Here is a 21,062-nt window from a genome sequence, read left to right on the forward strand (position 1 = left end):
TTTAATACCTTAAATATTTACATATAGTCCAAAAAGAACAGTTAAAATAACAAACCTTTTGATTAAGAAACTTCTTTTATCAAAAAAAACTATTATTGACTTAATTCTAAATTTAACAGACATTAAGCACTTCTGAAAGCCAGCATAGCACCATAAAATAGAAACTATATGTGATATCAAGGAGACCCGAGTTCAAGTTCTCCTTCTGACATGTATTAGTTGTATGATCGTGGACAAACTTTTAGTGTCTGCAAGGAAATCACTGTTCATTAAGACTGTACGGTATTACAAACAAGTTGCCTTTTCTACTTTGGTGCAGGGAAAGTCCTTATATCAATGTAATCACACATCTATTGTCCTTCATGCCCCCCAGAAAAAGCATCTTTTAGGTGCTGGGGAGATAACTAACATGTTAGTACCTTGTCATCAAAGAGCTTATAATCTAATAGTCATACAAATTAGAATGTAAGAAGGAAAATTTATCCAACTTCTCTAAGATCAAATGAACACTACAAAAAAAGCTACTAGACAAATGGTGGTGTGGGTGTTTATATTTAAATGTATATACTTACACATTTCTCTGTATATAGAGTGTATAATAGAGAAACTTGCAATGTTAGAATATTTAAATCATTTCACTTTTTTATATTCATGATTCAAGAAAATGAAAGTTAATTTTTTAGTCTAATTCAAATAGAAGTTAATAATCAATGGATGATCAATATGTAATCATTTGAAGTTTCTTATACCTGATAGATAAAACATACCTAGAGATAGCCTTCTGCATAGAAGTCAAATCACTTTCAAAGTACATTATTTCTGCTTAATTCAAGCAATGATGAACAGTATAATTTTTATTAAAAGAAGTTCTTTTGCCCAGAGATTTTAATGAATTTATACACAAGTTTTTGGCTCTTCATGCATTTGGGTAGATACTTCTTAGCTGTGGGAAATATAGTAAGTCTTCCTTTTGCTAGAATTTCCACTCAACACTCTACATAATTAAAAATGTAGAGGATTATGGTTTAGACTGGTGACTTCATCAATACAAGGGACTCTCAAATGAGGGGACTTACTTTACCAATGTAGGTTGACACCTTCTCTGAAGCAACTTGAAGAGTCTTGGAGAGATGCCTAGAGCAATGGGAAGTTTAGTGGCTTGTCCTGGGTCATCCAGCTAGAATGTGTCAGAGGAGATACTTGAATCTAGGATTCCTTGGTTGAGGCCAGCTCCACATTTACTTCTAAATAAAAGAAAATAACCTAATACATTCCAAAAGTACGCATTTTCTTTTAATGAAGGCTCTACATGAATAGGCATTCATAATCAGACATTCATAAATACTAATACAGAGCCATTCATACCATATGAACTACTTCAAAGAGTTTTTATTAAAATTAGTTAAGAGTTCATGTTCTTTGAGACTTTATGTTGATTCACTAAGATCTCTACAAGTGGTTCATCAAGTCTTTATTAAAATAACGGACAGTAGTACTTAGTAATAGATTCTTAATTGGCCCACTAAAAGCAATTTTTTTCTTACCCTCCCTTGACAAGGTTAACATTTTTTAAGTAAGTTGCAGGTTCCTTTTTCTTTTAGGTAAGTATTTGACATCTTTTAAATGAACTGCTGCAGATGGCAGAAATTTCAGTACTCAGTGCATTTTTTAAAAATCTGTGGCCTGTTCTGATATTTTCCTTTTCTTTTTTTTTTTAACTTTAAAAAAGTTAGATCTCACAGTAAATAATACTCAAATCCTTTCCAATGGGATTCAATTTGTACACATGTATCTGATGGAGGTCACTGCTTGTTGTTATGATACAGAAAAGCCTGTGTCTATTTTAGGCATTTACTGTACATTTCTCCCGTGAAAAGAGTGAGATCGTGTCATCTCATGCTCCCCATCCGCAGGTCACTTCCTGTAGAAATATGGACTAACTTAAACCTCGTGAGTACTGAACTGAGCGTCTCTTGCAGCCTCTAGTATAAGAAACACACATTTGGTTTTTAATAGTTATGGAATAAAGTAGAATGAAGGCAAACATTTTTGTTTTCTAGATTTATATGTGCTTTATCTGAGAATGTGTAAAATCGATCTTAATCATTTTGGAATAGCTTATCATTTCAATGCAGTGTTGAAGGAAGGATCCAGGTACTTTTCATTAGTTAGATAGTATATAATGGCAACCATTGGTACCTACCTTGACTATTACAATTTTGATCCTCAAAGTAAAATTTAGTATGCCATAAATCAATACTTTCAATTTTTATTATATCTTTTTCAAGAGCAAGGGCAGTGTGTTCTAGTATCATAGGTGATACTTGGCTAACAGACTATTCTTGGGGATATTTTATCTTCTAACTAAAATGTCTAAATCAAAATCAGATAAAGAATACCTTGGATCTTAGCTGTTTTACTTCTTAATTATTATTTCCTTAGGGGTGAGAGGGATGTTTAGGAAAAAGAAAAACTTGATGTCTAAATAGTTTTCCCCTAATACATTAGCTGTTTATTTTCATCTATATGTAGGTTAACTAATCCAGATACATATCACTAAAAATGTAATACAGGTATTTCTCACTTAATGAAATAGGTACTTTTCACAGTACTTTGATATGAAGAACATTTCTGTTAAATTCTACCTTCTCTTTGATTTTCATTGCAAAATCAGATATGTTCTGCTGAAGAAAAACATACCTAGGACCTTAGAGATAATAAAACTTACTCTTAAGAATATATCAAATCCTTTAACAATGCATACTTAAGGAGAAAAAATGTATAGCAAAATAGTAACCACATATCAATTTATTGACTATCAAGCACAATGCTGAAGAAGGTTAATTTATTTTGAAATCCCCCATTCAGTGGGGTTTTGTGATTTTGTATCCACATCACACATATCAATATTAAAATTTAGATTCTTTTGTGCTTAGACTAGTAATAGAAACATTTTGCTATACTCAGTAAGTCACAAAATAAAACTCAGCATGAAAATAACCTGCACTAGAACTACCTAGTATACTCATGTGCCTTATATATTATTGTACAAGAAGTTTTAGTCGTTTGGCTATGGCCTTCTTAAGCAACTTCTAAGAGCAACTGGTAGCTCAGTAGATTGAGAGCTAGGCCTAGAGATGGTAGGTCCTGGGTTCAAATGTAGCCTCAAATACTTCTTATCTATGACCCAAGGTAAGTTGCTTAACCCCCATTGCCTAGCCTTTTCCACTCTTCTGCCTTGGAAGTGATACACAGTATTGATTCTAAGGCAAAAGGTAAGGGTTTAAAAAAAATTTTTTTTTTAATGAAAAAACTTCCAACCACTTTAAACACTCAGAACTCCATTTTCCAAGATAAATTTTGTACCTTTTTTTAAACTGCTTTCTTTCCAAATGTCTTAATCCATTAATACTACCCTTAAATAGGAAATAATAATTCATAAAACTAAGGACCAAAATATCCATTTCTAATTTAGCTTTAAGGGCTCACTTTAATGTTTACAAGTACAGTTCTCCAAAAATTGAATAATTTCCAACAGTGATCTGAAAATCAGTGGATCTTGGCTGCATTGACCGTTCTGTTTCCAACATGATGGTTGTTAACTGATGGCTAGTGTCCTCATTAGGGGCTGTTCACAGATCAAGATGTTGTTTGTTGAGCGTGGCAAAGTGCTGATTGTTATGAGAGTTGGGCAGTCCACCTGACAGCAGCAGCAGGGACATTATGGCAGCATGGGACTCCCCCACATTCCGTAAGTTTGGTGGGTGTTGTTCCTCAGTTAATTTGTGACTTAACAAAATTCCTAATTTTGGAATTTAAGTGAATTTCAGTTAAGTGAGGAATACCTGTAGTTTGCTTGGTAACTTAAGTTTACTATATAACATTAAAGATATGTTTTAAATTGGAAAGTTTACAATTCCTTTTTTAAAAAGGTTAACTTGTTCTGAGTAATGAAAGGAAGCAGTTAGCTTATAGTAGGAAGACCACTGAACTGAAAGTCATAGGACTTTCAAATGCCAGCTCCGTCACTTAATATCTCTGTGACTTTGGGCAAATCTGTTGTCTTTTCTGGGCCTTATTTCTCATCTCTAAATAAAACAAAGGGGGAGGGGGTGATCTAGATGACCTCCAAAAGTCCCTTCCAACTCTAGATCTTCTATTTCATTTTATGAATCTTTTTAAATATTTATTTTATGCTTCCAGGCCCTCTAAAGAATCTTCTATCTTAGAAAAATATTGGGGGTAGAAACTTGGATATTAAGATCACTTTTTTTAGAAACAGACTATAATTTGCATTGTTTTATATTTAATTTTTAAAATAGTCTTGATAGGCACTAGCAAAAATCTCAATTTAGCCTGTTTTCAAATAAATACATTTGTATAGAAATAAAATGTGAGGGGGAAAGTATTTCATTGAAATAGTAACATGAAAATTATTTGTGATACAATGGGTTCTAGTTTTTATACATAAAGTTTCAAAAAAGAAGAAATTGTTATTCAAATTTTTAAGAGCAATTCTTAAAAACCATTATGAGCAATGCATAATGCTTAGTTCGTGTATGCTGCTTGGCGGTTTTTAACTAACCTTTGATTTTGCTGTGTAGACATTTAGTTATGCAAATAAATTGGGAAATGATTAATATGGGATGAAATTGGAAAAGGTATTTGTGTCTAACACTTGCTTTAAAATATAATTCTGGGGGCAACTAGGTGGTTCAGTGGATAAAGAACCAGGTCTAGAGACAGGAGGTCCTGGGTTCAAATATGGCCTCAGATACTTCCTAGTTGTTTGACTTTGGGCAAGTCACTTAATGTCAGTTGCCTAGCTTCTGACTACTCTTCTGCCTTGGAACTGATAACTCGTTATCATTTCTAAGACTAAGGGTTTAAAATAATACTAATTCTGTTATGTTTAGTTTGTCCTTTTCACATAAGAAAATGGAATTCAAAAGAGGAAAACTTTGAAACATTAACAGTTACTATTAATGAACAAAATGTTTAAATAGTTCTGAATGCTTGTTTCATATTTTCTCTTCTCTTTTGTTAAAATTATTTTTATTAAAGTCTCCCATTTGTAATAAAAAGAAGTATTCCTGGCAACTTCCCAAACACTTAAAAGTACTAATTATTTTTAGTATCAGCTGTTGTTTCTAAAATTGTTGGTCCCATTTCAGTTTTATATACATGTACTTAAGAACTAAAAAATAAATACTAAGAGTGAAAAAAGTACTTATTTAGTACTTAAAAATAAGTACTAAAAAAAGTACTAAAAAAAAAACCAAAGAACCGGAGAATATGTAGTTTTGTTCAAAATCATTTGACAGATTTAAATTTGTTGCTCTGTTCTGCACATCACTGAACCAATTTTTCTCTCTCTTTTACCTAACCCTCACCCAAGAATGTTTCCTTTTTTGCTAAATAGAATATCCTTTTGGGTGGTTTTTAGCTATTGTAAAAGAGTGGCTTGAAAATAGTCATAATTGGTTATTTGACATCATGAGGGAGAGAAGGCTGTTTGAATTAAACTTTTTAAAAATTAATTAGGCAAATCATTTTGAATATTATAGACATAGCCATGCTGACTTTGAAAGCCAAGATACACAATGTTCTGAAAAATATTCCTATAAACTGATCTCCACTTTGATGTTTCAGTATCTAAATATGTTACAGCACAAATCTTATCCCAAAAGGACTCTCTTTAGTTAAGTGGTACAATAGCATTAAAACAGTTAAGATCCTTGATGATTTTTGCAAATGAGTATTCTAACTTTTCATTAATTTAAATGAAATATATCAATTGAAGAAAACCAGCCAATAATTCTGTGAAATTTATGTAACTGAATTTTGGTATTTGTATGTACATCAAAATTCTGTTTTGCTTAGACATGAACTATTCTTTGTAGATGCCCTTTCATAATACTTGTATTTCCACAAGCCCCTTTCTTTTCTAATTCTGGAAGGGTGTCCAATAATAGATGAACACACACCAACCAAGAAACCCAATTTATCATCATAGATTGCAGTTTGCTGCCTTACCTAGCAGCTCAGTCCTCACAGGAGACCTGATTTCTTAATATTCACATTAGTTATTGAACAGTATTGTAGCTTTAAAGTTAACTATACAACTTTTCCTTTTTCATTGGCACAGAAGTGAGAGGGGGAAAAAAGCACTGATTTTTTGGGTATGTCTTAAAGCAGATGAAAAAAATTTTTGATTATTAACCTTAACATGAAGTACAGTAGTGTGTGTAGATTAGCAAATGACCTATTATATACCATTATTTTAACAATATTAATATTCATGTGCTTATACATGTATTCATGGAGCCAACAATAGCCCTTTTTTTAATAAGCCCTAGTGAAACACAGAAATATTGGCAAATATTTGAGAGTTGATGTAGTAATCTTGAAGATAGTAATTATGTTTATCTGAACCTTAGTAGCAGCTGTTCAATTTGCATGCTTTTTTAACTCCAGACTAAATTTCAAGTAATAGAAATAGTATATATTTTAAATAGGTACAATTTTAGCTCCTTTTTTAAAATTTTAATTGAAATTAATCCTTTAATGAATTTCCATTTAGAAAATAGAAGATACTCTCAAAAAGAGCTAATTAGATCTAGTGAAGAATTTATCTGCATTCTTACCTTGCCTTTTAAAGACTTATTTAGCTAAGTTCTGAACTGGAAAAAAAGTATTCATATAAAATAAAAAAGGAAAAATTATAAAATAGTATTTAAAGAATAGCCTCCATCAGCAGAAAGTTAACTATGTGTGTTATGGGTTTTTTTTTTTTTAATTCAGATTAATTTTAGTGTTGTTCATTGTTACAAGAACTAATTTTAACTTATTTGTTTAGGTTTTACTGCAATTACGATGACCAACCCCATTTGGCTCATAAAAACTCGGTTACAACTTGATGCAAGGTATGTAATCCATTTTTTAAAAAATGAATTAGTTAAAATAACTTCAGTTAGATTATGGACTATTTTTATATATATATATAAAAGTGGAGAGAGCTAAACAAGGATTGGTTCTAAAGGCATTTAAGAGGCTGATCTAAGTTTTATTCAGTGTGTTTATTTTACAAACAAATTGTGGATAACAATTACGAGGAATTCGGATAACAAATTAGGAGGAATTGCTGGGGGTTTTTTTCTATATGACAATATCAAAACTAAGAAGTGAAAACTTCATAAGGGAAATGTAGAATCTTTCATTTAGATTGAAAAAGATAAGCCATACAAGAATAACTAATCCTTGACTAAATAAATGATAACAGTCAAACAGTGTTTGACAAGGCACTTCTGGAGAATTGTTTTCATTTCTAGTTGATAGTGAGAAAGCCAACCAGTGATGTGGTGGAAAGAGAACCCAATTTGAAATGAAAGGACCTGGGTGCCACTTCATATCTGCCATGTCCTGTGTGACTATGAACAAGTTACTTGTATTTTGGGCCCTGAGTTCCCTCATATGTAAATGGAAGGGTTTGGAATTGATTAAGTAAGATCAATGATGTCAAATGATGCTTTTTTCTAATAGGGGAAGGGAAGAGAGTTAACTGAGTATTTAAATTAATGATGTGGCTACTGCAAATTGAGTGTCTAAAAGGAAATGATCCCATGTAATATGCTTTACAAAATGAGTCTGACTATATTATTCCCCCCCAGCTTCTAAGTTGTACCAATTTAAACTCTTAGAGAGCTAGGAACACATTCCTAGTGAAGCATCATGATAGTCATATTTATAAGTATCCAAACTATTAATAGGCAAAACTAGAGACACAAAGAATGTCTGAACTGAAAAATCTTTTTTTAGTTGAATATGTCAGTGAAAAATTGGGTTTTGCATTTCATTAGTTTTTAAAACCACAGTGAGGTAGTGTTTACATAGTTTAAATCTTGAGTTTGCTCAGTATTAAACTTGCCATCTAATATGATCTGTGTAAAGACCTTGTTATAATTTGTCTCTGACACCAGATAAAATACATAAAAGAAATCAGCATGCTTGCTTCAAAACTCTGCTTTCAAATTGCTTTGCTATTGTTTTTATAAATACCACAGGATGACAGGACATTTTCGTGCATGATTATGCTCGATATTAAACCACCATACAGGAAGTACCTTTTAGATTTAAGACCAATCATGATCCCCTTCTTAACACTTGTGGAGAAATTTGGGCGGTTCTTAATTACAAATTGTTATTTTTTTAATAATCTACACAGCTTGGAAATTGTTCAGGGAATGAAAATATTCTAAGCCCCAATACTCTTTCTAGGAAAGAAAAAAATAAATGCTTATACATTCTTAAACAAGAGACCTTTTGAATGACCATTTTATTATTGATAATAATGACAAAAAATTCTTAGCTATTTTAAGGGCACTCAAAGGATATTCATGATTTCCTGTTTCAATTTCAGTAGACCATGCATTGGCTGTGGTCTTTTAATGAACAAAAAGGGGAAATTGTCACCCCTACCCCTAACCCCACCTTTTAAAGCACTGCATTCACTTTAAATTCTAAGAAGTAAAGGCTAGACTAATTATCAAGTTCTGGCAATGTGAATTTCAGGTTTTACTTTTCTAAGAGAATAGTATGGATTTTTTTTAGCTTCTCTGATATTGTATTTACTTGTATAAATGTGAATAAAATTAATACTACCAGTAAAGAATTATAATTTTGTAAAAAACAAATAAATGCATTGTTTTTAATTTTTTAAATTTATTTTGAGGACCTTCTTTCTTAGAATTAATACTGTTTATTGGTTTCAAGACAAAAGAGTGGTAAGGGTAGGAAATGAGGGTTAAGTGACTTGCCTCCAGGGTCACACAGCTAGGAAGTGTCTCTGAGGCCAGATTGGAATCTGGGACCTCCCATCTCTAGGTCTGGCTCAATTCATTGAGCCGCCTAGCTGCCCCCCCATTGTTTTTGGGCCTTTTAAGGTAGATAACCTGCTAGAGATAAAGAAAGGATTTCCTGCTTTAGATAAGATATAGTAATCAGTCTGTAAATTCCTTTCCACCTTAAGTTTTCCTAATATAATAGGAGCCTGGTAAAGCACCATTCATTATTCTGCATCTTTGATAGTGAACCTATGGCACAGGTGCCAAAGATAGTACACAGAGTGTTTTCTGTGGGCATGTGCCCCTTCCTGCATCCCATCCCCAACTCCCCAGAGTTTGTTACTAGAAAGGCAGAGGGACTTATTTAGGTTTTTATTTGGGAGTTTTGGTTTTATATGATTATTCTCTTATAAAAATGAACACTATGGAAAAATATTTTATATGATAATTCATGTATAACCCAGATCAAATTGTTTGTCAGTTCCAGGAGAATGAAGGAGAAGGGAAACAATTTGAATGATATAACTTCAAAAAACTTAGGTGGAAATTTATTACCTTTAATTGGTAAAAATAAAATCTTCATGTTGCTTTAAAAGAAATTCATCTCATCTCTTCTAAGAATTGTAGTTGACTTTGTGCCCAGACATTGTTTTTCTTTGAGGCTTTGCTTATAGATGTTTTTGAGTCATTATTGTTGGGTTTTGTATCTTGTACATCTCTATTTCCACAATAGATTTTTTATTTTGTGATCTTATTTTTTTGTTTATTCCTTCTTCCAGCCCACTTCTTGACTGAATTTGATATTAGGGCTGGGCTCTGCACACTTCTAGAGGGAATGTCTTGATTGGTACTGTGGCTGTTTTCTTGAATATTGAGTGTTGTATTATTCCAAGGATCCAAGGCAAAATTTTGATTGTTATCTTCTCACTCCTTGGACTGAATTCTCAAGAGTTCTTAAGTCTAGGCCTCTAGAATGGTATAAATTGCTGCTATTTTAAGTCCTTCTCAGCCAACTGGCTAGAAACTGGAATCTCTTTGCTTTGGTCCTAATGGTCTCAACCAATACTGCTCCTGCTTATTTCTGGTCATGTTCCTTCTCAGTACATTGCCTGAGACCTTCCACAGCTTAGTACCCTAGAATGCCACCACTGGGCATAGGTCTTCTCAGGTCTCCCTGAATCTGAGACCTGAAACAAAGTAATGGGGCTATTTCCATCACAGTGCTGTGTAATTGGAATTTGTTAACCGAAAAACTACGATCTCCAAAAAAACTACGATTCCTAGCACCCTACTCACTTCCTGTCATTACATGCTGACATAGGATATAAATTAGGTGTAGTTCTATCTCTCATTCTCCTTTCTGTCGAAGCTTTGGTAGAACAGGAGTTTTGAGCAGGCAGAAAAACGTTGTCACGTGGTTCTATTTTGTCAGATAATAAACTTTATAAAATGTAATACTTGAAGTATTAGACATTAATTTTAAATCCTACAGTGCAATGGTATGGGTCTGGGACTTATCTTAATCTAGTGCATAGACTTTCTATTCTAGAGTGCTCTGCATATATTCCTGACTAATCTGATCTGGGAAACGGGAAAGTGACTTGCATGATTGTTGTTTTTTCCTTGTATTTCCCCATTAGGATTTTCAGCTGGCTTTTTTTTTTCCTAGGGCTGTTTGGAGGCATTTAAGGAGGGACCTGTGTCATCTTGGCTCTACCTCTCCCTAGGTGGTACATTTTACTAGAAATTAGGGATATGAAAAAAAAGAGTTTAAAATCTAAAGGGAAAGGAATGGTATATATAAAATATACAAAAGAACATGGACAAATAGAAGTATCTAACCTCTTTTTCCAAGCCCATTTGAAAGCTTACTTCCTGTTACATTCCCTGATCATCCTAGTTCACAGTAAATGTATCTCCTCTAAACCTCCCATGGTATTTAATCTGTCCATCTCATTTGGAACTTGGAGGTATATGTCTTTTCTCTTACTTCCTCAACCAAATTACAAATTCCTTTAAAATCAGAATCTATATCTTAACATTAGTCCTGAGTATGATTGCACAGGAGTTATTCAGTAAATTTTTTATTGATAAAGATGTACTACAAAAGATACTAGAATAATTATAAGAGGTATTGGAATAAAAGGAATTCATGGGAGTTCAGTATTGTTAACCATGAACAAATTCCTGCAGAAGCTGAATTTTAAAAGATAAAAGTATATTTTGGAAAGGCAGCAAGATTAGAATATTTCCCATTAGTACTATATATTGAAAATAGGAAAGTTGGCCAGTAATTTCTGTTTACATGTTAAATGCAAAGCAAACTTACTGTAATAATTGCCACAGAGCAATTATATTTGGTATAGAGTGTGTCTGTTTAGATGTGTAGAAGGGAGTTTAAGAATGACCCACAGTAAGAATCCTGTTTAGGCACATCATTATGGCTAAATATGTGTGCTTAATACTCTGTTAAGATATTTCCTTGTAAGCTCTTTATAATAAGGAATTTTAAAATTCTTTAAATACAGAACGGAGGAATTTCCAACCCTTGATCCTTGTAGTCTACAAACTGTGGTATTCTTTCTTAAATGGAAAATTCATCTACCACTTCTAAGATATTTAGATACTGTCTTTGAAAAAAATTATAAACTCAAAATTCTTAAGTTTATGAAAAGCCATTTTCATTTTGTTTTTCAGAAACCGTGGTGAAAAGCGAATGAGTGCTTTTGAATGTGTCCGTAAAGTATATCAGACAGATGGACTTAAAGGATTTTATAGAGGCATGTCTGCTTCATATGCTGGTATATCTGAGACTGTTATTCATTTTGTTATTTATGAAAGTATTAAGCAAAAGCTACTGGAACATAAGACTGCTTCAAATATGGAAGACGAGGAGGACTCAACAAAAGAACCATCAGATTTTTTGGGAATGATGTTGGCTGCTGCCACCTCTAAAACTTGTGCCACATCTATAGCATATCCACATGGTAAGACTTTTTTTTATTATTTTAGGAAATGTAAAATAGACATCAGAATTCCTTAAATATTGACTCCTAAATCATTTCAAATAAACTTAATTATATACAATAATTTCTCAATTAGCAACTTTTTTTTTTTTAAGTTGGCATGAGTGTAGAAAGGGGCAGGGGAAAGATCCAAAAATAAGCACTGAATCATTAGTAGAATCAGTTATAGAAGAAAGACTCACTAGATATGCACTCTGAGAAAAAAGGATAGAAGATCTTAGATGGTGGAACTGTGAATTGTCTGACCATTCTCAAAAGAAATTTGGGACTGTTCCCCAAAAGTTGCTGTGCATGCTCTTTAATTCAAGTATACCACTATTAAGTCCATACTCCCCAGAAACCAAAAAAGAAACCATGTGTCCAAAAATATTTATAGCAGCTTTTTGCTATATTTTTTAAAACTAAGAAAGACAGAGGGAATGCCCATCAAGTGGGAAATGGCTCAACAAATTTTAACATATGAATGTAATAAAATCTTAAGAATTAACAAAAAATATAGTTTTAGAAAAGCCTGGGAATTCCCAAATGAACTGGTGCATAATGAGGAGTATAGAACCAAAAGAAAAAAGTATACTTATACAACTTGGAAAGATTTAAGAACTCTTATCAGTGCAATGATCAACAACTATTCCAGAGGACCTATGATGATGAAACATACACTGTCTACACTATGACAGAAAGGTGATGGACCCCAAGATGGCCACTGTGTAGATTTGTTTTTCTTAACTATGCTTATTTTTGTTATAACAGTTAACATTTTCCCTTTTCATTTGCTTTGAATATGTTAGGAGAAAGAAGGGAGATAGGAAAAAAGGAAAGAAATTAAACGGGGCCATTGAAACATCTTTAAAGCTATAAATGAGGTTCAGAGGAAAGTACAAATGTATTGTTTGGAAACATGTAGAATGTACTGTATATCTATTTCTAGAGCAAGTTGTACATAATAGAAATTCATAGTTTCTTAATGAGCCTCTTCTATTTTATATATGGAAATATTCTGTTTTTTTATATTTGGATTTTTTTCACACCAGAAAAATAATGTTGGCAGTAGGGGAAAGGTACTGGTATAATTCTAGAAAGCATTGTAAAGATTATTATTTTTTTAATCCTTATCTTCCATCTTGGAATCAATACTGTGTATGGGTTCTAAAGCAGAAGAGTGGTAAGGGCTAGGCAGTGGGGGTTAAGTGATTTGTCCAGGGTCACACAGCTAGGAAGTGCCTGGGGGCAAAAATGACTTTATGTAAAACAGTAAGAAGTAAGGTGTCTTTTTCTTTTTCCCTTCACACAGAGGTTGTAAGAACAAGGCTACGTGAAGAGGGAACAAAATATAGATCTTTCTTCCAGACACTATCTTTGGTTGTTCGAGAAGAAGGATATGGGTCTCTCTACCGTGGTTTAACAACACATCTGGTCAGACAGATTCCAAACACAGCTATAATGATGGCCACCTATGAACTGGTAGTCTACTTACTCAATGGATAGCAGGATTTTGCTGCAGTCCTAAGAAAGGGGAAGACCAAAAGATTGCAGTGGACCATAGAATGTCAAAGCCAGCATGGTGGACAGAAGAAAAATCATTCGGGAACATATAGCTATGCCCTAAAAGGATGATTTGGGGTCCTGTTACCTTATTTGGCCTTTTGGGCAGTGTAACAAAACCTGGGCCAGCTCATAAGGGAATGCATTTAAATATTCCATTTTTCAAAATTGCCATTTTCTCTAACGTGTGCCCAACAGTTAAATTCTGATTCCTGGTAAGGTGGGAGTGTGTGATGTTTTTACTCCATGAGTACTTTTCCAAGCAATGCCTCCAGTAAACATAAATTGTACTGTTAGTCTTATCAAAAGATAGAGTTGGATAAAACATGGATTTCTACTTGTTTGTATTCAACTCTGTATTGTTTTGAGTTAAATTTTAAAAATTAAGCTTCTGAGTACCATTTCCATGTTATCTTTGACAAGATCATCAGATCTTGTGACCTAAAATGAACTATTTCTGAAGTAGTTATCTTTATGGTAACTGGTAAAATGTCTGAAAAGGATATATAGAATCCTTTAGTATTGAATTTTTTATTTCCAGTTGTGCCAGCTCTTGATTTTGAGCAAAATGAACTTTTTAAATACCTCTTTAGTAAATACACTTCAGGCAGTAGGTATATTTTCTTGCAGCAGATTATGGACCCACCTAGGTTGATTTTTTTTTTTTAATGAACCACAGAAAAAAATGATTCTTGAATATTTTAGTGACTATATTATGTCCTGAAATCGTCCCTACATTATAATATACAAAGACAAGAATTACAATTCATTCCAAAATAATTTGCTAGACCTAGGTGTCATTTAATTCAAGGGGAAATTTTACCACTTCTGAATTTTGTTTTTGTTTTTATACTTATATCTCTATATACATTAAGAACTTGAAGCTTTAATTGATTTCTAGTAAAATACCGTCATCATCCAATTAATGGAGAAAATGGTAATTAAGAATGTTTTAAAGCATTTCCCATACATATTACATCCCTCCTTTAAAGAACAACATTGCATTAAACTATAACAACACAGACATTAATAAGGGCCCTTAACCATCTGACTTGCAGGTAGTACTTTTATTTACTTAGTTTTGAAAATGATATTTACAAATTGCATTTGACAAGAGAAATTCATTCTATAATAAATTTACTAAGAGACAAATCATAAGATATTAAGGTTAAATGTGCTAACAATATGTAGCTTTTAACATTACTATTAGACTTCTCAATTGCACCTTCTAACACTTAATTACGGTTATGTCTATGTGGCCCTTAACAAAGATGTTTACTGTCATTTTGTCAGTAGACTTCTCCATGTGGATGTTCCTACACTGGTTTACAGAAGAGTGCAATTAATCTCCAGTGTGACATTTCAATATACATAGGACTATAAATTTTGTGCAATGGCTTTATCAAGAACGATTCCTTATGCACTTTGTGGCCTTTTTTGTGGGCTGAAAGGGAAGAGGGAGGCTTGCTATTTTTTTTCCATGTTAAGATTTTAAAATATTGGTCATGTATGTTAAAATATTGGTCATGTATGGTCAGATGTTCAAAGAGTAATTTAAATTGTTCACAAAGTATTTTTTCCAAACTCCCATATACTACAGAAGAAACAATGTCCCATCTATTTACTCACGGAATGTATTTTATATATGTGTGTTATATGTTGTTTTTCATGTAAAAGCTTCTAGTATGCTCTTTATTGGTAATGTCCTCCCCACTGAGCAACTTCAGTGAGCCCATTGCAAGGTTAAACATAGAAATGTTTTATAGCAGTTTTCCTCTGCTGTCAATAGTTGAAGTAGAATGATCCCCTAGTTTTCCTCTGCTGTCAATAGTGAAATAGTGATCTCCTAGTTTTCCTTTAAGAACTGGATGTTTTTGAGGTGCTTTGATTGGAAATAGAGTATTCCAGTCTATTTGGAAACCAAAAGTAAATAAATGTAATAACAACTATATACACTTTGAACGAATTTTTACTTTGATATATTTATTGAAAAACAAACTGAAAAAGAGGGTTTTCTAACTCAGATTCATAGAAGAAGTCTACATCATGAATGTATTCTAATTTCTAGCCTTTCTGGTGCCACATATGCTACCTAATTACAGTGCCATATGTCTCAAGAGGGACGCACAAATTTGAGTTGAATTGAATGTGGAACAGAGGCTCCACTGGTCATAATGGGATTCACCAAATTCCTAGTTGATAGAAACAACAAAACTAATAGCTAAGCAAAACTTAATTTACTACAAATTAAGAGATGAGAACTGTTTAAGGGTTAAAAACAGGTATTCTAATCCTGTACAAATTAAATTTGCCTTTAATGCATGCATACATTTAAATCTTAGTGATATGTATATAACAACAACAACAAAAAAAGATAGTGTAACCTCTTGCCATGGTTTTTACTACTAAGAGAACAATGAATTCTAATTCTAATTGACAGTCCTGATTGTCATATTTTTCAAAGCACAATCTCCAAACGGTCAGTTTTTGTGGAGATCTAGTAGGTTAAATTATGTATGAAATATATATACAAACATTTTGTTTACCAAAGGCTTGTTAAAAGTTTCCACCTTTTTTGGTTTTTATTTTAAATGCTGAAACAATTTGTCATGCTATCAGTGTTTGAATTAACTTTTTTTTCTCCCCCATCTTTACCATGTCTCTCATTTAGTCATCTGTTTGCCATTAGATCATAAATGAACATATGATTTCTGGGATACAGATAGCTAATTAGCATTCTTCAGAATGGTACGAATTTATATGTAATCCTCATGGAAATATTGAGTATATGTGATTATAGGTAAAACATAAATCCTGGAATAACATTCTGTAGTACTCCAATAGAACAGTAGATGGGACTCTTGTAAATGCTGGGTCATAGAAACAGATGGCTATGTTTTATTATCCAAATTTGAGCTTTATTAATGATCATGGTATATATAAATCCATGAAAGAAACCAGTACCACCAAAGCCTTTTTCTTCTCATTATGTATAAGATTTTGTGGAACAAATATTACAAAGAGTAGCACCTCAAAAAATTTATCACTTGAAAACCATGATAAAATATCTGTGGATTATGTAATAAATAGCATTATCTCTTTTTAATCCTAATGTAAGATATGAAGCAGCATTACTATGTTAGGAACAGCAGAATTTGGGTGTTTAATCTACTTTTAACTGAAGCATAAGTATTTCTTTTAAAGTTTTTGGAATGGCCTTAAACTACTAAAAATATGTGTATATTGTGTGATTAATAACTTTTTTAAGTTAATCCAGCCAAGCTACTCTTTCATCTTTTGGCATTGTTAGTTGTTTACATGACCTTCTCCCCATTCTGTTAGGACTATAGAGACACCTTTTGTGATAGCACACTTCATCCCCTTCCTATTCCAGCGTTGATCATGAATTTTAACATTCCTGAGACATTACTTCCAAATAATTTAAATTGGAAAAAGACTTTTCGATTAAAGCTCTTTTAAAAATGAGCCCCAAAATACCCGGGGATAAATGTATTCTTTTCTTTCTGCCCAGCTTCTTGCCTTCTATATATTATCTCTGTGTTCATTTTTATACTAATCCTTTCAGGAACTGAAAATTCTAATATCACTTGGGAGTTTGTTTAGTGTTTTGTTTTTTGTTTTTTAGTCTGTACCCCTCTATATGTGAATTTTAAAATTATGACCTATCAGTCATACCTAAATAGTTGACTCCGTGGAAGTTAAAGTACTTTGACATTCTTCTGAGGTTTGTTATTGCATCTATGTAAGTGGCTGTAAATTGTGTGCATATATCCTATATTTATGTTATCTAGTTGACTTTTGTTTGGACTGTTAAAATTCAAAAATTAAAATGCTTATGCAAACATGGTGACTCACTTTGCTGCTGTTTTGTAAATTGTATTATTTGATACATTAGTTATACTTAGGATTTTAAGTAGAGCAGAAATGGCTGCTATTTTATTTACTTAAAGAGAATTTTGTTCTCCAGGACACTTAAGATTTATCTTTTATAATGATTGTAAGAAACAATACCATAACACAACCTTAAATTCTTACTTAGCATTTTTCCTCTTATTTGTTATGCCTTCTCATTTCTATAGAGGGCAAATATCATTTCTAAAAACTCCAGAAGACTTTGATTTGGTGAATGTATGAATCCTTATCCTATTACATTATGGACAATTTAATTTATACAAACTTACTGAATAATCTCCCCAGTTATTTTGCATGTAAAACTTGATGTGGTGTTAGTTTTGGGGGAAGTTAAAAATTGTTGAGGTAAAAAGTGTAATTATCTGTATGATTATTTGGTAGAATTACAGAGTTGGAAATAATCTCAGATCTCTTAGTTCTGGGAAAACATGATAGTTCTGGGGAAAACATTATAACTAGTATTTTTGTAGTGCTTTAAGATTCACAAAGTAATTTATACATGTTAACTCATTGATGCACTTAACCTTATGAGGTAAGTGTCACTCCATTTTTGATGGGATGAGGAAACTGATGTAGACAACTTAAGTGACTTGCCCAGGGTCACACAACTAGTGTCCAAGTTGGATTTGAACTCAAAAAAAAAAAAACCCACTTCCTAACTTCAGGTCCAGCACTCCATCTACTGAGCCACCCAGATGCTCAATTTAAGAAAAATTTCCTAACAGTTGGAGCTATCCATAGTTGGAATGGGCTGCCAGAGAGGAGTGGATTCCCTAGCAGCACTATCTTCTAGCAGGAGTTGAATGGGGAAGCCAAGAAAATTCTTGTTTGAGTTTAATTGGAATTGATGGCCCCTTATGACTAAAAATTCTAAGATCCTGGCATCCTGGCACCAGGTGCCTTATAAGGAGGTGAAAAAAGCTATCTGTAAACTTTAAGGCACTCTAGAAATATTAAAAGACTAACATTCCCACCCAACTCTCACCTATTCATTATAGAATACTGCAAGAGGAATAGGTAGAGGTTATGGAAAAATTTAGTTAATTGTTAAAGAATTTTTTCAAATGCAAGAATAACTAAAGTTTTGAATTAGTAACTGAAAAACTTGGTTTTTGGTCAAGACCTGATTTCATCAGAATCGATAGATCCCAAATATAATATTGAACAATTAATATTGTACCAAATATTAAACCAAATATACTAAATGTAATGTTTAGAAATTGGATTGGGAATAGTAAAAAAAAAATTATTTTTGGTCGCCATTTATAAAAATAATTAAACCTCAAGTTTTGAGGATGATAGTAGCTTTTCACAATTTAATTTTTAACATATAAGAAATAAATAAGGAAAGAAAATTTAAAAATGTTTCCTAGCCTGTCACCCTAATCTTACCAGCTCACCTGAGTGTCTTCCACCCAAGCCACCAAAGCCAGATGGCATACAAGCTCCCATCCACAAATCTCCAAAGAAAAGACCCAGCGTACTCTATGGTCTCATTTTTATAGTCCCCCTTCTCCATGTCACAACCTTTTCCAGTGAATTGGTCTAGCACATGTCAGGAATCAAAGTTTCTCTGGAGCTTTACAGCCAAGGCAATGGGCTGGTGTAGATAAGCAGAAAGTTCATGATTTTATAAGGAAGGGGTTTCTTTCACACAAATTCCACTCCCCTGTGATTCTTTGGGAGATGAGCATGTTGAAATCTCCCAGATTTACATGCCTAGTCTCTCCAGTGAATCATTTCACATAACCAGCTTCTATCTCTAAAGATCTCTTACTAGAGCTGCATACAATATTGTACTTTATAAGAAGAAATTACAATAATTTGGAGATAAGAAGAAAATAAGAGAGCAAAACCAATAATTGGGGGGTGCTTTGACAAAAAGCCAATTAGGGACAGTCCCCTTTGACATAAGAGCTTACATTCAGTGTAAACATGTTCAACCCCTTCAGTTCAATTCACTATATCCCAAAGTTCATTCTGAGTCTTTTGATTAGAATGTGGTTTCTGCAGGCTTTATGGCGTCTTCATCAAAAAGTTCACTTTCTTGATTCAGGGAGTTATTAGCAAGCTTCTTTTCCAGAAATCTCTCAAAAAAAAATTTTTAATCTTGGATTTTACAAAAAGTTTACAGTCTTCCCTGAAAAGGGTGTTGACCAATACCTGGATCAACCCAGCATACATGTCTGAGTTACAGAGTATATAAATCAATTGTTTAAAAAAATCTAAAAACACAAACAATAAATTAAATAGAAAAAATTAAATGGGGGGGATAAAAAAATCTATGTATATAAAATTTCTGAGTAAGCAAGAATAAGCCCATAACAGTTTCTTAAATCAGGACCCAATTAAAGTGATTTCTGTTCCACAAGTCTATAGAACAAATGTAGCAATATAGCACTTACCCAATCAGCAGCCAGGACTACAGAAAATTGCCATACTATAAAGAGTGGGGAAAAAGGACTAAATTTTGAAGTAAAAGGAAATATATGTGATTCCCTGGCCTGATTTTTTCCTTCCCTCTCAGGGATCGGGGAGTCAAAATGGCAGCCAAACTAAGGTATTTGTCAGAATATAGTACAGGCGAGTCCAGTGTCTAACAATGTCAAACAGCTGCTTCCTCAAACCTCAAAACAGGTCCTCTATCTTGGCATAGTTCTCATCGATCCCACAAGGATTGTTGGTCTCCTTGACGTGTTTTTTGGCACTGTGCAATGGCTCTTTTGTGATCTATTCTCCTGGAATCAGACACAATTATTAGTCAAGGTCCCATGATATTTAACAATGTCAGGTTTCTATAGTCTAAAACTTTGGGGTACGCATTGGTATCAGAGCTAAGAGATATTGTAAACTTATCCTTCAAAGTCAAAAACAACACTGATTGCATGTACTTCAAATAAAAGAAATAAGAAAGGAAAAAAATCAAATATTCTACTAAAAAAAAAGAAAAGCAATAAACAAAAAATTTCAAGAATTCAATGTGTTAGCCAAAACAGTGGCCACTTGTCTATGGACTTTTATCTCCAATGCATGTGACAGGATACAGTCAATCAGTGCGGATAGAAGGTACTCATTTTATATGTAAGCAATGAATCCAAGAGTCCTTTTCTCCAATTTTGATAGCTGTCAAAGTGGTTAACTATACTTGAAACAGACATTCCTAGGCAGGCTGAGTTCCTCCAGTGCGTTGGAAGTTCTTTATGTATACCTTGTCTCCTGGGTGTAGGTCAGGAAGTGAGAAGTCTGTGGGTCCTGCTTGTACTGCAGCTCTGGATTCATGGAGTTCTTGTAATTTGATCTGTAAGTCCTGTATATAGGAAGCAATAGAAGTGTCCCCTCCTAGATACATGAGAAAAAGGCTTAACCTGTATAGGGGGATGTCCAAAAAGCATCTCAAATGGTGAGATGTGTAGATCTCCCCTGGGCCTGCTTTGAAGATAAAGTAGAGATAGAGAACTTTGGGCCTTTTTAAATGAGTCTCAGTGCACAATTTTCCAATCATAGTCTTAAGATCTCTATTCATTCTTTTAACTTGGCCTGAGCTCTGGGGATGATATCATACATAGAATTTGGGAGTGAATCCCCAAACAAAAATAAATCTGAGACAAAACTCAATCAGTAAATTGAGTTCCCCTGTCTGAATCAGTACATGCTGGCGGGCCAAAGTGAGGAAATATCTCTTTTAAGAGCACCTTGGCAACAAAAGCCACTGTTGCGC

The 21,062-nt window shown here is 33.2% G+C and overlaps 1 protein-coding gene across 3 annotated transcripts in view; it reads left to right on the plus strand.

Annotated features, from left to right (window-relative positions):
* The window catches only part of SLC25A36 (solute carrier family 25 member 36), a 42,750-nt gene extending 25,476 nt beyond the window's left edge, over window positions 1–17,274 (plus strand). For all 3 annotated transcript variants that reach the window (XM_007493954.3, XM_007493956.3, XM_016433558.2), the window contains 3 exons: window positions 6,860–6,926; window positions 11,541–11,830; window positions 13,161–17,274. In XM_007493954.3, coding sequence (XP_007494016.2) covers window positions 6,860–6,926; window positions 11,541–11,830; window positions 13,161–13,354 — 551 coding nt within the window. In that variant the 3' untranslated portion in view covers window positions 13,355–17,274. The remainder of the gene's footprint in view (window positions 1–6,859; window positions 6,927–11,540; window positions 11,831–13,160) is intronic.
* Window positions 17,275–21,062: the final 3,788 nt, after the last annotated feature.

Source organism: Monodelphis domestica, chromosome 4 (assembly GCF_027887165.1).
Source record: "Monodelphis domestica isolate mMonDom1 chromosome 4, mMonDom1.pri, whole genome shotgun sequence".
NCBI classification, from domain to species: Eukaryota; Metazoa; Chordata; class Mammalia; order Didelphimorphia; family Didelphidae; genus Monodelphis; species Monodelphis domestica.